Here is a 17,950-nt window from a genome sequence, read left to right as displayed (position 1 = left end):
AGGAGAAGGGAAGGAAGACACCTTCAACCTTAAAAATGATGATGTGACAATAACTGGTTTAATGAATAACTTGGTGTGAAAATTAATTTTTTCTTTTTTTAAAACAAGATCCATCCATCTTATACCGGAAGAGTTGCAGTCTGGCTGTCTTTAGTCCATCGGAGCTACTACGATGACTGGAAGGACTGTAGTAAAGCAACAATGCATGAAATCGTTGCCGTGTTTTAAAGAATCTATGCGTCTTGAAGGAAAGTTACAATTCATTGGAAATATCCGATTCCCAAGCTGTAGGATCAAGTGCATTGTTTCCCTGGAAATTTTGCTGGATTAGAAAATATAATGGATGTTAAAACGAAAAAGACTGCAATAAAATTTAAGAGCAGTTTCTGTACCTTGGAGTATCACTCCTTAACCGTTATATCAACTTTTGGAAAGTAGTCATTTTACCAGGGAATATTCAGGAATGTTGCTTTGCTTTTTTAATAATATTGAAAAGATAAAATCCCTTTTCTTCTGAACAGAGTGCAGGTTCATCTGCATTCCTCTGACAACTGTAATAGACAGCAGATTGTACCAAGGACAGCCAAAAATGTACAGGAACACACATTTTAAAGAATAGTAGCGTGGGAGGAATTTCCTGCCAGGGGAGGAGAGCAGGAGCAAGCTGGGGGGGATGCGGGTCCTTAGGCAGAGCCCGTGGGTTAAAGCGTGCCTAACATTGCTTGTGCTCGTTACTCTGCTTTGTAATTACTCCCAGGTTGCTTTGTAAACGTATCGCCAATGTATAGATCAGTTTTCATGCGGGCTCCCTTTTTGGTACAGCTGTGTGTTCCTCAGCATCATCAGCTTGAAGTTTCATCTGAACTGACTGGTTGTTGCTGCGCTGCAAAACACGAGATCTTAAACGCAGGAATATTTTGGTGTTGTCATCGCTTATCCCAACAGAGTACATCACTTAGCATACTAATGTAATTATATAAAAGGATTTAGCCCTAATTAAATAAAATCTGCATTAAGTTACTATGGTAACTTAGGTCTGTGTCGAGGAGCTCTAATTATAATCTGTACTGGCGCTCCTGTTTAAAACACCCAGTGGCTCTTAAACTCTGTGTTTTATTATCAGGAGGTATTGTAAATTTTAGTCCTGCTGGCTGCTTGGGAGGAAACTAAAGCAGAGGGTGGGACGAGCCTAAATAAGGAACTGGGCAGTTGGCGATACCTTTGCTGATGCCAAAACTGTCAGTGAACCTTGGTGAAGAGTGAATCGCAAGGGATCGATACTGTCTGGCAGAACAGCAAAACTTCCTAACCCTGTAAGCATCCGATGGAAACCGCTGTTCGCCCCTGCTGTTCACCCGGCTGCCTCCAGTTCTGCCAAGTCGGACCTTCAGCCCTTCTTTAGTTTCTTCTCAGAGCCTGGAAAGGTGGGAGATCGCAGAACAGCGGTTAATACCCAAACTGATGTTTATCAGTCATCTGACAGAAAAATATGTTACTTCATTTAACAACAGGGTATTAAAGTCCAGGATTATATATTTTTTTAAATACTTGTGCAGTCGTATTGAAGGCACTGAACTTACCCAGAGTATAGATTTTGGCTCCAGTAGTGGAAAGGGACAGTTTGCATCTAGGAGATGTTCATCACATTCTCTTCTTTGTCTATAACTTTTTTTTTTTTTGAGTTGATCATGGTACTCGCCAGCATATGAACCAAAGAACAAATGTTTTGCATCTGTGTTTTACTTCTGTGGCTCTGTGATGTTCAGAGTACCTGCGCTTGCTGCTTTCTGTTGCTGTCTGTGATACTAACCGAGATCTGCTATGCCTTTGCTCAGGATGGTCATGAACATGATTCTGCTTTGAAAAATACATACTTACATATATATGTGTGTGTGTGTGTATATATAAAAAAAGGTAAAAATTCTTCTCTGTTTCTTTAAATATTTTGAAATCCTGGAAAATTCAAACACACAGATGACATCCCTACCCTACACGTAATCCACGGTAGGATGGCACCTTTCTAAGATGGTGGTTTGTGTACGTTTATGCTGTAAGGACCCGTAAACGAGCAAACCATTCACACAAGCTTCCATGTTGCAGTTAAAGTCTGGCACTTTCATTACTGTCAAGAGTTGTGCCCCTGCTGTTTCCCTTAAAATTTTACTTGAAATTCCCTGTTGAGTTGTGTCCTGGGAAGTAAATCAGGAGATAGCGGCTAACCTGTCTGTCAGAGTCCCTCCTGCTAGAAATTCAGCATGATCTGTATGCGGTTTAGTCAACGTTTTCTGCATATTTTAATTTCAGATTTGGCAGTGCGGCGGCTCCCTTGAGATTGTCACCTGCTCGCATGTTGGCCATGTTTTCCGAAAGGCAACACCTTACACCTTCCCTGGCGGCACGGGACATGTCATCAACAAGAACAACAGGAGACTGGCAGAAGTCTGGATGGATGAGTTTAAAGACTTCTTCTATATAATATCCCCAGGTAAGAAATTATTTTCTGATCATATTATGATCTGTCAAGCTGTCCAAAAAAAGGAAGGTGTAAATGTAGGGCACATACAGGTTAAGTGTAGAGATGGGTGCATGTATATGTACTAAAAGGTGAGACACAACAGCAAAAGTGCTTTTAAAATTCAAGAAAATGTCCTTTCTGTGTGTCAAAACCTTCTATATTCTGTTCCCAAGGTAATAATATTAGTTAAGGCTCCTCCTCTCCTGTGGATCATAAGGGTTTTTTTCAGAATGTTATTCTCGTAACGTTAGTTTGCAACTAAGTAGGAAAGCTCTTTGACGCATTTAGTCCAAGAAATGCAGAATTTGGCCAGATTATCCTCACGATCCCTGAAGGTCCCTTCAGAAGGCGCCAACCAGAGGGACAGCAGAGGCGCTCTGGGTCACTGCACGGACAGCAGGAGCCCTTCGGAGCACAAGGCTCGGTGCCATGAATTATCTTCACCACATCCTTCTGTCTCACCACTGCCAAGTATCGGTCCTGAGGAGAAACACTCTCTTTTAAACACACGGATTTCTATTCCTTTTTATTGGTGATTTTAATTTATATTTCAGTATAGTGCACACATATATCACATACAAACTATGTACAATGTAATCACATATATCACACACAATTGTATGAGAGAAAAAACATATTCCTATTTGATCTTACAACGGTTGTTAAGGGTTATATTGTGGGTAAATATTTTGATGAAATAACCTAATGTTGTTACGTTAAAGCTGGGGTTGTTCTTATCTAAAGGTAATTATGGCCTCCGTAGGAGTGAGCTTCATGGAATAGATACATTAAAAATGGAGCGGGATCTGGGGATTTCGTTAGCCCCCATGCCACTCTCCGAGGTCTCCCTCTGAAAAGGACATGTGGTGGTCAGCTCGGCATGGAGCTGCCTGCCCCCGGCGCTGCCTGGGCTGGGCAGAGCCATCGCTTTGGTTTGCACAGACGGTCAACGTGTGCCCATGCGGTGCCATCGCGTTTTAGTCTGACCTTTTTTTCTCTTTATTTAAGCATCAGTTTACTTCATGCGACTAACTCTTAAATAAATCTTGGTCTTTAGAATAATATAACAACTACGCTCAATGTCTCTTACGTGGCAGTTTTCATTTTTGTACTTTTACAATTTAAAATTTACCCATTCACTTGAAAAATGAGTCTTGGAGACAATTCAATTTTTATCAAACTCAGAGATTTAAACGTTATTTATTTTTGTCTTGAACAAATACAAGAATCAAAAACTTTAATGAGTGGCCATGATCCAGAAAAAAGAGCATGCACCTTCAGTGCTGGCTCTGGTAAAGACGGTTTTGCACCTGTATTTACGGTAGTCCTTTAGTCACAGCCAACCTCTTAAAGCAGGCATTTTGAGCTAAGCCTTTTCTGTCTATAAACAGGACCAGTAGTTCTATTTAATTTGATTTGGCTGAAATAAATGAAAAAATAAGGATAAAATACTTTATAATGTTATTTTTCTTTTAAAGATTTGTATATAAAATAGAAAGCTATTCTGGGTGGGTTTTTTTTACTCCAAACAGCTTTACTGATACCTCAAAATTAAAAGGTTAATAAAAACTAAATTGCTTCAGTTCAAAAGCCAGAATATACAATATCTCTTATATGAAAGCCAATAATTTTTCATAGTATTTATAAATTATTATTTAAAATGTCTGTGGTAGAGAGTAGCCGCAGACTACGTAAGCTGTTGTTACTGTTATTGTGTGCTCTGGGGTAATCTTCCTATTCTTCCATCTTTAAACTTTCTTGCAATTTAAATTCTGTAGCAACAGCATCAGTCTAAATTTTCACTATCACCAAGAAGTAAACCCCGGACCGTATTATTACCCGTATGAGTTTTGCATTTCATCTCCAGCACACTTTGCTGTTATTATACCCCAGCTCATTCCGGCTGCGGACCTGCTTGTTTCCACGAGCTGTTTTGGTGCTTTGATTTTTCCAGCGGCTCAGGACGTCTCAGTCAGTCATCGGTGCCAACATGTAATCACAAGCTGTGAAGTCGGAAAGCTCTTGGTTTCTGCATGGGTTATCGCACATGTCCTGTGGCTGTCGCAGTATGTGCTCATAAAATATTCTGAGTCTGTCCTGGAAAACCCTTATCAAGCCAAAAAATTTAAAGCACTGTAAAAAAAAGTCTATGCACATCTTAACTGCCCTGTTAATGGTATAAAATGGTATGAAATGTTAATGGTATATGTACATGAACTATAGATCTATGTAAATGCGTATATAACCAAAAGATGTGAGCACAAAACAAACCTTAAAAAAAAGTCAACGGACTGATGATCCCCGTCAGTCAGTGGTGTGGGTTCGCACCGAGGCTTTTGGGAAGCGTCCGTAGGGCTCTGCCTCCAGCTTGGGGGAAGGGCCGTTGCGTCCTAAGGGAGAGAGGCGCAGGCAGATCTCCTCTGTCCTTTTGAAATACCTTCTCGGGTGCATCTTCTGGAGGTGCTTTGGCAACAAGGAGGAACGTCTGGTCACCTCAAGAAAAATAAGTCTGTTCTCTCTAGGGAACAGCCCGTGAGGAAAGGTTTCTTGGTCCGGTAGGAGGGATGAAACCATGGAAGGAGACTGAATGTTCCTGCCTTCAGGACCGGTAACAAGAGCTGAACTAGCCAGTGAACCACCATCCCGCTCCAGCCCGTGTTTCGTATGGGTGGCGGCGGGATTCCTGGAGGGCAGAGCAGGGTCTCCAGAAGCCGCGGGTATCTCCAGATCCTCCTTGTCCTCTGCTGTCTGTGTTCTTCGGAGCCGCTGCGAGGAGGAGCTGCTGCCTCAGTCTGGAGGAACCTTCCGCTATTAAAGCGGCCGGTGTTTGTCATCACTCATAGCGTGTCTAAACAGACACCCCGTGCCACACCTCATGGAAGCGCGCTGTAGATTTCACTTGCACTGGATTTAACAAAATGCAGGGGATAAACACACCACATTGATGGGGTCCTCTTAAATATGGAAATTGAACTTTGTGTGAGCTGGGCAGGATCGTGTCCCGTTGTAATTGGTAATTATATCTACCCGATTAAAGCTGAAGGAACAGGGCACATGACAGAAAATTCTAACATTATTGGTTTCTGTTCTGCACAAGAGGAAGGGAAAAAAATGGAAAAAATAAATAGAACGCTGACAAATGAATGTCTAATATGGTGTAAAAGTGAACTCAAAACCCATGTAAGATGCAGTCAAGTTCAAACCATAAATACATCACATGGGATTAGCCATTTTTTAATTCAGTTCTCCCTTAAGTTCTTTTTTTGTGTGGTCTCATAATACCACGTTCCCATTGCATTTTGTGGCACTAAATGAATTCCCAATAATTTACCCTGAAAGCATACATTTTCTTAAGTGTGAGACAGGCAAGTACTACCAATGTATATTCACCGCACAGCGCATGCGGTGAATACATTGCACACTCTGTGCTTTTATATTCTGCCTGGACAGCAAGTTTTTCTAGGCTGATTAGGAGTTAGTCGCTTTAAAGTGTTTAGGTGAGCTCAAGCTCTAAAAATACCATACCAAGGGCTACTTAAAATACAATACGCTTTAAATGAGATATTAGCAACATGCATTTAAAGGCAACTAGGATAGTGATATGCATGGTGGGATAATGTAAAAATTCCAGTTTCAAAAAGAATGCCAGACGAAATTGCTGCTGTGTAGTTTTCTAAGATGTGTTAACATTTCAGCTTAAAAATGCTCCCAAACTGGTCATGTTTTAATTTTCAGATTCCGAAATGCAACACTCCAAATCCTGGATCCGAACTCTTTTTTTTCCCGTCTCACTTTCTCCTTCCGTTGCTTTTCTTTTTGTCTTGGGATCTTCTAAGCCAGAAGTTTGGTTATAGCAGGACTCCCTACAGGCCTTGGGGTTTTTTGTTTTGTTTTTTTTTTAATCCTTTCTTCCACAGAATTTCTACTGAGATATTCTAAGTTGTTACAGTGAGGAATTTAGTGCTGAGCAAAATGTTAAATTCAGATGTAGAAATTAAAATAAAAAGTCCATGGAAAAATACATCCAATTTAAGCCTACCTTTGACCAGCTTGACTATTTCTCCAGCACATCTGCAAAACCTGGAGCAATGCCCCTCACTGCAGACTTCTGCTGCTCTGCTCCTTCACTGATTTGACATGTCAGACCTCCGATGCAATAACTTAATTTGGAACCACTCAATTAAAAGAAAATGAAACTCAGGAAAGTGCCAGCAAGAAATACCTACTTCCATCTGTCGGAACACACATGTTGCAGAATGCCAGGTAAATCGAACGATGAAGTCATACCTCTGCAGATCTAAGGATTTTAAATCTGACATTTAGTTTTGAAAGGGGATGATGTGGAGCGTGTTGGATGATATAAATCAGGACCTTAATCCTTTCTGCTGCTGGTTCCAGCCTGGAACTATCCGTACAGTGCTGCTGTCGCAGGATGTTACTTGGTGGGGCCATCTTCTGTCAAGGATGGATGGATGGATGGATGGATGGATGGATGGATGGATGGATGGTTGTGTCATCTTCTGAACTGGCCAGTACCCCACGGTTCAGCTGGGTAGAAAATGCCCACTATGGACGTTTGGAAGCATGCAGATGCTTTTGATGGCAGAAGCCATTGTGAAGCTCTGACTAGAAGGGCACCTGCCATGTAAAAGGTCAAATGAATGTGCGTTTGGAAGTTTCCTCGTTAGCGCTTGTATCTTGGACAGGAATTACAGATTATTTCCTGTTACATTGGAGAGGACCTTCTGAAATCACTGTGGATAGTCAGTTTTGCAGCTACCTTTACAATTTCCCAGCTTTCAGCAAGCGGCGGGGGAGGATTTTGTCAGCAACATTTTTTAACTTGGATGTCCAATATTGGACTTTCTAGCCTGCATTTCATCAGCTGGTTTCCGAGGGGAGAAGACATCCCTTCTCCCATTGAAAAGACCAGTTCTTGCCTTAGGCCATTTTAATTTATGCTCCTAAGCACAGATATAAATGCAAGCCTATCTTTAACGAATCATTTTTCAGTAGTCTGATGTCCGGCGGCATGCCATGCATCGCAAATACCGCTTTCCACAGCGATTCCTTCGGGAGGGAAGAGCCGCTAGCGGAGGCATCATTTTCCTCCCGCCACCTGGGGAGGACGTTTCTCTATCAATTTCCCTATCAACATTTCCCCAGGGTTGGCACAGGGCTGGGGTCCTTTTGCCTTTTCTTTTATATCAGTGTGATGCAAAGGTGGCTCTGAAAATGCAGTCTCCATCCGAAAAGGTGGGAAGATAACGAGACACAAATCAAAACCACCCTGCAGCGTTTCAGCTCTAGGTGTGGGACTGTACAGGGGGGACATTGCCTCTGCACCCCCAGGGTGTCCGGATTTGAGCGTGCCTTTGGCTACTGGTCATAAAAATAAGACCTCAATTAGATGAAGCAGAAGGGGCTTTTCTTGCCAGCATTTACATACATGAGAATTTGGCTACCTGGGGAGGGGCAGGAGGCAACCATGTTTTCAGTCCGTTTAAATTGCTCTGTACGTTCGTGGGGGGTTGTAGCACAGTGTTTGGATTGTGCCGGGGCCTCCCTTGAAGAGCCCTTGCGCAATCGCCGAGGAGACCCTCGGAAAGCCACGGATTACCACGTCTCCCCTTTCATCAGCCCCCCACGCCCGGCGGGGAGATCATCCCGGCTGCTGGATTGCGCTGTGCGTTGGCAAGCTGTCCCGGGGGAGGGTCCCCTCCCCGCTGCCCGTGCTCTCCTGACCCGCCCGATGGGCTTCACCCTTCCGCCTCCACTGCGCTTGGGTGCTCTCCTGGTTGATGAGCATCCCTGTGGGACAGGCATCCCAGCTTCAAGCACGTTAGCCCGGCGATGGCAAACCACCCCGGGCAGCTTTTGGCACCAAGAGGTGTGGTGGGTCTTGATGGCTCGGCTTCAGCTCTTCTTAACCGCAGCTCTGTGGGCTGGGGTGCAAGTTAATAATCCCTAGGTCATTTGCTTGCGGTTCTTATTTGTAGGTACAACTGCGGAGCCAATGCAGGATAAAATGATTTGGTTTTCGTCACGACAATTTTCAGTGAAACCGGTTCTTTTTATTAGAAAAGTTAGGGTGAAATGCCAATGCGCTTTTTGTATTTGTTGTTAGGTTATTAGTTGTCTTTCTATGAACAAAACTGCTATTCACTTCTGAAATGAGCACAAATCAGCAGAAATTTAGTGCTTCTCAGTATGCTCTCTCTTTTTTACCAAGTTGAACATTTGCATATTTGCACAAGATTTTGATACAAAATTCAAACAGAGAACCTACGGACAAAATTTTACTGAAACAGAAAGGTGAAATTACGTCAGTAAGAGTGGTGTTGGCAGGACAAGATTTGTTTAATTCCAGATTTAATGTCTGTTGCTGTTTCAGTCACTGGAAAGAATATCGGTATAGGTCTCTAATCTTTTTTGAAGCTATTTGTGAACATGTTGTATTAAAATGTGATGATGATGTTCCCCAGAATTAAGAAGCAAGTGGAGGAGAAACGTACTTGGGGGTTTTAGAAAATGAAGTTAATAACATTTTAACTGAAAAAAACCTTCTCAATAAAAATATGTAGGAAATAGTAGATTTCTTTTTAATAGGTCATTCCTAAATGTCAGAAATGGTTTCCAATATCATTTAGCTGCTGTTTTATCCTTTTGTCTGGCACGTGTTTCTCCTAGTTAATTCATCTGAAAAATACAGATCTCTAGATAATTCTGTTAGAGAACAAAGAGAGTTGCATTTTAGTAATTAGGTCTCTGAAGCTATTATCTATTAGCGCACACTCATCTACCCAGTTCTCCTCTGGGACCTGATTAATTTGATTTCCTCGATGATGTCCTCAGAGAAAGAGGAACCGATGGTTGTTCACAGTGGCGTTGTGGTAAATATATCTCTCGGCATAATTAGGATGAACACCTAGTAATCATATTTCGAGGTAAAAGTCGTGATCAACCGAGTTATGAATTGCTTTCGTGAGGCTGTCTTCTTGTGAAAATATAACCCCATGGAAGAAAAGCCCATCTGAATTTTTTCAGGGTCGTAAACATATTTAAAATTGTTGCCTTCCCTTATCTTTGTAGAAGCTGTGTGTGGATAAGAATAAAATCTTTTATTTCTGCCACCCTTGCATTTAGCCATCCTATATGTTGCCTGTGTGTTCCTGCCACGTGTTCAGGTGAGTTAGGAACCGGGATTTTTAATACATCCAACCTAGATTAAAAAAAAAAAAAAAAAGGAAAACCATGCAGATTACATTCTGTGCAAAATATTTTTAATTGGGAAAAAAGGCTTAATTTGTCACATGATGAGAGGTTGGAAGAGCAATTCTTGTAGAGAAAATACTCTATTTGTGTCATTTGGCATCAGTGTGTTTTATTTTCACTGTGTGTTTTGGAGTGAAGAGTGGCTTTGCTCTCTGTCTGGAGCGGGGCCCCAGGTTTGTGGAAGCTCTGTTCGCTGAGGCTGCGATGGGTTTGAAATGCGAGAGTAAGGTCACAAAATGTACTTGTAATAAGGAACGCTTACCTTTTTCTTTTAGTATAAATATTGCGTTTGACAAGGCGTTCTGAATTTTACTTGGCAGGAGCCTAAGAGTCTGCAGCATGATTACAGCCTGACACTGTAAGAGCCAAATAATTCAGGAGACTCTAAAAAAAAAAAAAACAATCTCAGAAATGCTGGATAGCCTTCAGATGGGATTAAAGGAAGTTCTTTTCTTAGAAAAGAAAAGAAATATGTGAATTTATCCTGAAAAACAGAGGAGCTGCTGCGTATTGCCCATGTTAGAGTTGACGTCAGTGGCGCTCTGAAGCCCATCTCCTTTATGACAAGGTAAAATGGTGCCGGGTGATTGCGCTGACAGAGGAGACTTTCCTCCTAAATCAGTACAAAGCCTTGCAATTTTCTGACTTTCTGAAAGAAAGTGTTCTTTCCTGACTCCTTGGGAATGCAAAGTACCCAAAAGCGGGATGGCTGACCTCATCCCGGTGAGGCAAAATGTGCCCGATGCAACATCAAGCTGCGAAGCAAAGTGCTGCATATTCACTTGCTTTCAGCAATTCGCTCTCCTTCCCTCCATATCGGTGCCTTTTATTGGCATCACTAATAAAAAACCCTAATAGCTTAATAATAATTGATCTCTGTTAGCATATTTAGCAGTCAGCTTGCTGTTGCTGTCACTATTATCCATTAAATTGCTAGTGTAATTGCTGTAAACCAACAGTGCAGGATTACTCTGCAGGTAGTTTTTTGCTATTAAACCAACACTTTCCCTCTCGCATGCGAAACCACGCGCTTTATTTTCTTGTTTCCGACACAGGTAAGTGTGTATGTGTACACCCAGGTGGATTTGCGGGTATGTACCTTCCCGGGCGGCTCCAGTCGCCCAGCACACCGTTCCGAGCAGCCTTACTCACTTCTTTGTCGAATTGTTCCAGCATAGCTTGTCCCACTCAGCCTGTACATTCCTAGATGTAGGCAGTTATGTCAATTTATGCATTAAAATACTGTGTCTAATCACTGAATGGAAATAATTGCACACACAGAATAGGCCTGCGTTTGCACAGTCAGCTGAAAAAGATAATGCACTTAATAGTTCGGTTTCTCTGTACACTTAGTGCATTGCTAAACCACTTCTTAAAAATCAGTCAGTATTCAATTCCCGTGTCCTACCTAGCCTATTAAAGTAAGGCTAAAATGCAAAGTTACATTATTTCTCAAGTACCTTATTTAAAGCATTATTGGGAATTTAAATATAGTACTTTACAGTTTTAATTTGGGATTACAAGATAAGTGCTTGTGTTTTACTTAGATTTACTCAGCAGATGATGTGCAATCCTCCTTCCGAGTGTAATTACATAATTAGGTTGATAATGACTGTATCACTTTAGGAAGTAAGAGCTCTTGATAAACATTTTTGCTCTTCCCTTACCTATTTAGCATTTTAGTGCTAGAGGACTGCCCGAGCTGCAAGTGCACTAATTCCAACATAAGTTCATTTAACCTGTGGCGTTATGGTCCGGCAGTGAAATACACGTGGCCACCCGGTGCGCCTGCGTGACAGCCCAGCCCTGCAGCCATCCGGCTGTGAAAGCACTTACCCAGGGCGAGGAGGATTTTCCAGGGGAGCAAAGCACTGCGCTGCTGAATTGGGCTGGTCCTTCCCGTAGTCTGCCAGGGATGGGAAATGCGTGTGCTAGGAAGAAAAAAGGAAAAAAGAAAATGAAATGGAAAATGAAAAGAAAAGAAAATTAAAAGAAAGAGAAAAAAAAAAGCAAGCAAGCAAGTACAAAATTTAATACAACTTTTTCAGCATCATAGTTCCCAAAGGTCCCGTCTAGGTTGCTCGCTCAGCCACGTTCGGCGGTAGGGCTAGACGCACCATGAGCGAGGGATGAAATTCCCTGCGGTCAGTCAGCCTCAGGCTGGGCATTAATTCTGCCCCAGGCAGGCGCGCGTGCGTTCACGTGGGCACTCCTAAGTGCCAGAAATGTTCTTCGACCCCGTACGCATCCGAGGCGGCTCGTAGAGGCCTTACTGGGATAGCCCTCGGAAGCGGCGCAGTGCGGGGGCAGCTGAGCTATTGCTTCCTGGACCAAAAAAATACCTTTCTTCTCTTCTCTCCTTATATTTAAGACACTAAATCTGGAAAACCTGAATCATAGTGATAGCCCTTACTTAGTGAGCTGCTCTGAAAAAAATGCCAAACCCACAAAAAATATTGAATAAAAGCAATTGCGCTGCAAGATAGTTATCTTTATAGCGCTGTTCACCGTTTCTTAACTTCTCAAGTGAAAATTACACATGTCTGTATATACAGACATACATTTTTCGCACAAGTAGGGGAGGAGGTGTCTGAAGTGAGAGCCGTGCCAGAGCGGGGGTTACCTCTGAGGCCGCCTGTGCTGCGCAGAGGGGGATGCGGCGGCGGCGGCGCGAGAGGCGATGGCTCCGGATGAGTCCAGGGAGGTCGTGCTGCCCCCGCCCGAAATGACTGTTTGGCTGGCATTATTAACGCTGATTTTTAACACGCACAAACTTGACTTTGGTTTCAGAAGGAGACGCAGAAAAAAGACTGGAGCAAGTCCACGCTGGTATTTGGAATTAGATCGTGCCGCTGCCACCAGTTGGGAATGGCGGGCAGTTACAGCAGTAGCCTTCCCGTTAGACAGTGCTGGAATTCAAAAGCGATTCCCCCAGCTTTTCTCCGTCTCTTTGCCAGCCTCTTTCCCGCAGCGGCGTCTTGGCGGGAGCTGGTGAAGCGCCCGGGCGCTTTCCCACGCGGAGCGCTCGTGGGAAGAAAGGGCAGGACTTGCAGTGCCTCAGTATTTAGCTGAATACTGCGTTACCACAACGGCGGCTGCCTTGAGGGTTAGTGTTGTTTGACTTCGTTTTTGGGGTCATCTATCTTGACTTAATTCAAAGGTACTTCTGAGAGGGGGTGTGAGAATTTGGGTTTTCCTGTCTTGCAGTTGTTCCAAAGGTCTTGCCTTGTTAATACTGCCCTAACCTAAAGCTGCAGTTAAAAGGGAGCTTAACACCTTTCTTCCTAGATGTGATCCCTCTTCTGTGTATGTCCTTGGTCTTTAAAGGAGAAAGATGACGTTTGTAGATCAGCAAACACAGAAGTGCTCCCGTGTAATTAACATACACGAATCAAGATGGATCAAATTTGTGTTTTATCTTTCGTGTCATTTATAGCACTGATATTTGCAAAGAGCATTTTATTAAATTTGTAATGAAATTGAGCTTAAAGAGTGGGTTGCCAGATCAATGCCAGCCAGCCAGGGCCGCCTTAGCTTATTTTTTCCTAAAGGTGTCCATTGTGGGGCATATTACAAATCTCTGACGACTTAATGTAGCTTTTCAGCTGAGAGAGAAGAGTAGAAAGAAAGCCTTGATTACTTCACACGCAATACAAACAGAGTAGGAAAAATAAGACACTCATGGATGCTGCGTACTGTGCCCAATATTGAAATACCGAGTAATACAAAACATACATTCGGATACACTGAGGAGGGAGGCTGGCTTTGTATTTTATCTCTAAAATCATCACCCCGAGTTGAGAAACAATCCCGTTCTGTAGGGTCGCATGGAGGCTCAAATGGAGACTCACGGTACCTACAAAATAGAGATTGATGGCTGACTTCCTTGTCTAGTCTTAATGCAATGAATGTGAATAGAAAAGACACGTTTAGTTTGAATACAGCATGAATATAATGATCTTTTATGAAGGTGTTGGTAATTTTTCCAGCTACAAAAATACATTTTTTCACATACGCTTATAACTTAAATCAGTTTTAGCCTTGATGGTCCCAGTAGCACAGATTTCACTCCTGTTACTATTACGTGTTAGTAAAAAAGACAAAATTTCCCAGGAACACTTAATTTTCCATATTTTTTTTATTCCAAAGAAGAGTTGTAATGTAGGTTTTCACGTCAAAATTCGTCTAGTACCTCAGTAATTTTCCTACTTAATTTTTACTCTTCGGTGCTAGGTGTTTACAGCTAAAATCAGAGGTTTCTTTTCAACTGTGCCTTCTCTTAGCTTTCCTGTGATATGGACTGGAGAAACATCTTAATGCAGGATTAATTTTATCCATAATAATGTTCCCATTGAGATCTATTTCAGTAAAATTGATTTTTTTTTTCCCTTAGTGTCTGGACAAAATTACCAGAGTAAGAGTTAATAAGCCTCTGTCTTTCTCTGCCTCTAAAATATGCGTGTATAAGAATTTTTAACACATTTTTAACACATAAGTATTTTTAACACATTACAGGCATCTTTATAGGGTAAAACAACATTTAAAGTCTTAATCTTTTGCCATAGAATAGGCTTTAAAAGTGCAACATGCTGTCATGCAATGCTCTATTTGCAGAAATATTGACAATATTGACTGACTTTCTGGAATGATAAGATTTTTTTATCTTAGAAATTGTAAGCGTATTTTCTCTGAAGTATATGTATCTGACATTTTCCCATAAAAAGCTCAGAATCTTCATTCCATACCGTATTTTGTATTATGAAGCCATTTCCTGTGTTTATCTTAAATCACTGATGAATTGATATAAGGACTTCTCAGGAAGGGGGCGAGGGTGGGCGGTGGGTTGGGTTTTTTTGAGTTAGCACAGTTTTTTGTTTGTTTTACTATTTAATGAATTACATGGGTTTTTTGGCAATAGAAAAGAGACATCTCAAAGAATGAACGTTTTGGCTCATTACAAAATGCACGTGTTATCGATTAATACGTCTGGTTTTGATAAGATATAACACGAGGGTCCCGGGAATTTAGAAGCGTGCAGCATTCCGTGTGTTATTTTCTGGAGTGCATTGTAAGGAGCTCGTGAAGCACCGCAAAACCTGCCTGGTGTCCAGGCGTTGCCCCGGCTAGCTGGGGAGGGTGGATCGCTGCCCTCGTGCCGGCAGAGTGACGATGTGGGCAGGGAGCCCCGGGTTCTCACTACACGAGTTTCCCAAGCAGTCACCCTCTGTTCCCCTTGAAGGAAAAGCAACAGAGCGTGCTGGAGCGAAGCATCTTCCCAGGCATTGTTTGAACCACATTGATACAGCAACTGGTATTTTTCCATGTGCTGTACCAGGCATCCTGGTGCTGCAAACTCATTTTTAATTTAGCACTTTGCCGTCTTTAATCCTGGGAGAGACATAATAATTTTGAATGCTGCTTTGGTAGTACAAAAAGGAAAAATCAGACTAAACCACCTCTATCTCTGGAGGTTCCTGGTGGGCTCTGGCTTGGTTCTTAGCTTCCTCATTTAAAGGGGCACCTCGGATAATGAGCTGGCTACCGTGCAACGCAATGTAGGTTTTCAGAACTCAACTAGAGATGGACGTGCATTGACTGGCTTCTCTAGTCACATCGCTCTCCCTTTGAATGCATTAGACTATCAGTTCAATGAAACAATGGTTTTCTCTTAAGCTTTTCAAGGCAGCAAAAGATAGCAAAAGCCTAATTTGGATTAAGTTTTCAAAGTGTTATTCTTACGTGAAGAAAATGATTCTCAGTTCTGTAATTTCTGTTTCATTCCAGGTGAAATTTTTTTCATCTTTATCATCATGAATTAATGTCTTGTTCTGCAGAAATGGTACATCTAGCCAGTTTTGAAACTATGTCCTTGTTTGCCAATTTGCAGGACATGCCCATTAGAAAAAATGCATCTGTAATGCAATGCTACAACCGTTTAATTTGTTCTACTCGAAACGCATCTGCTGCTCTGTTAAAACAATCTGCTTCTTTCCTGAGATTATTTTGCACCCAAGGACATTTTACTTACATTTTCTTATTTAAGTCTAAGCAGACCTACTAGTCATTAATTATTTTATCCTTCCTCTGAGTCCCGCCGATTATTTAGCAAGTAGTGACAATAACTGGGTATTGGCTCATAATAGCTTGGTTTTAAATTGAGCAGAAGGGAATATAAAGGTGTACTGGAGATCCATACAAATGAGGTCCTTGCTTGAAGACAAAGCAGGGTGTATGTGCTAGCATCGCTACGTGCAATGTGAATGAATGCTGCCAAAATGAGCCAGCCTAGTTCATGCAAGATGAGGAATATATGTAATAGAGGAGCTTTGGGAAAGGAGAACCTGTCAGGGTTTTAGCAGGGAGTATTATGAAAATGTGTTAGGAGCCTACGGAGAGAAAGGGAAGGGACAGCTTGAATTGGCGGAGGGATTCATTCCAGACCCTTGGAGACCTGGGTCACCACCGTGCAGTGGCGACCATGGTCTTTGCATCTGTTGTGAGATCCCAAGACCTGAAGAGCCTTAAGATAAAGCTACCCCAGTGAGATGAGCATGCCAAACCCACCAGACTCCTCATTTCTATGGCTAAGTTTTATTACAATGTAAAACTAGGATTTATTTTGCAGTAGTTTGTTTCATTACAGAAAACTCAAGTATGCAGTTGAGTCAGATTGAGTGGAAAAAGCTTTATTGCTTCTTCTATTCCAGCAATTTCAGGGCTGAACCAAATGGGGAAATAGAAATCCCTGTAAGAATCGTAAAGCAAAATAGAAACAAGGTGTTTGGTGAATCCACAGGGTATTTTCATTTGGAGACAGCGTTTCTGATTTGGCTTGTAACTCAAATATCAAAGCGTGTGCGTGCGGTGTGGGAAGGCTGTGTTGTTTGCGATCTCAGACTGTGACGGTGTTAATATCCTTTTTCCTCATGTTCAGCTTCATCAGATCCCCACAGTACAAAGCACTATGCAACACAGACATTGCTTTTCTCCTAACACCTCCAGTGCCTTCCCATGAGGAAGATTAGCTTAATTATAGATAGGGATTGAGTAGCACAAATAATAACAGTAGTGCACGTCTCTTCCTCCGGAAGAGGCAACAATCACAGACCTCCACTCCCTCTTTCCCATAAAAGCTTGCCCAGAAACTCTTTTTTTTTTTTTTTTCCTTAAATAAAGCCTCTTTTCTGGAAGCAAAGATGTTTTCAGCTCAGTCCGGCGTAGCGCACGTCACACAGATAGCTTTCCAAGTCAGGCAAGCTCTCTTCTTCTTCCACCATTGGTACCTATAAATGACAAATACTCTGCAGCAAAACTGGTGTCACAATCCTGTTCACGCTCGACCAGGTCCGGGGGTTGCAGTCTTCAGTGGCTGTTGTGTTTGATCCTTTTGCAGTGAATACAGATGGACACAAAGCAACGAAACAGCCGTAAGGTGCTACTTAATGGAAGCACAGGGGTTAGGCGTTTTAGGTGGTATAAGTTAAATTAGTGACTGCATGGTTTTAAACTAAAAGAGGGCAGATTTCTACTAGATGCAGAGAAGAAATTATTCACAGTGAAGGTGGTGAACCCCTGGCCCAGGTTGCCCAGAGAGGTGGTCGATGCCCCATCCCTGGAAACATCCCAGGTCAGGCTGGACAGGGCTCTGAGCAGCCTGGTCGAGTTGAAGATGTCTCTGCTCATGGCAGGGGGTTGGACTGGATGGCCTTGACAGGTCCCTTCCAACCCAAAGATTCCATGATTCTATGAGTTTTCAATTAGAGAAAAATTGGCATTTGAAAAAGTGAAATATTAAATAACAACTGTAATACTGACCTGATACTTTTCTTCCCCTAAACAGAGTCAAATGGAACTCTGTGATCAATCTCCTTGATTGTAGAGCAGATGATAAATTACCTCTGTTTCTTGGGGGAGAAAAAAAAAAATAATCTTTGAGGTCTTTAAGAATTTTATAAAACCTCCCCAAATACCTTTACTGAACATACTGTTAGCCCAGAAGATGTATGGAGAGTTGCAGAGCAGACGAAGCCTCCCATCCGTCACATCCATCCTGTACAGCCCCTGTGTTCCCCTGTGCCATGAGCTCAGCTGTCCCTTGCATTTCTCTAGGTGGGTTGTGGTTGAAGGTTTTGTTTGAATACTTCTCTTTACTGAAGGTTC

General features: G+C 42.2%; 1 protein-coding gene across 3 annotated transcripts in view; it reads left to right on the top strand.

Annotated features, from left to right (window-relative positions):
* GALNT13 (polypeptide N-acetylgalactosaminyltransferase 13) overlaps positions 1–17,950 on the top strand; it is a gene marked incomplete at its 3' end in the record, with an annotated part of 135,036 nt that overhangs the window by 87,651 nt on the left and 29,435 nt on the right. For all 3 annotated transcript variants that reach the window (XM_082001646.1, XM_082001645.1, XM_082001644.1), the window contains exon 7: positions 2,305–2,485. In XM_082001646.1, the coding sequence (XP_081857772.1) occupies positions 2,305–2,485 (181 nt within the window). The remainder of the gene's footprint in view (positions 1–2,304; positions 2,486–17,950) is intronic.

Source organism: Phaethon aethereus, assembly GCF_964289735.1.
Source record: "Phaethon aethereus genome assembly, chromosome: 6".
Classification (NCBI taxonomy): Eukaryota; Metazoa; Chordata; class Aves; order Phaethontiformes; family Phaethontidae; genus Phaethon; species Phaethon aethereus.
The sequence above is the reverse complement of the archived record's forward strand: the minus strand, read 5'-3'. Positions and strand labels throughout refer to the sequence as shown.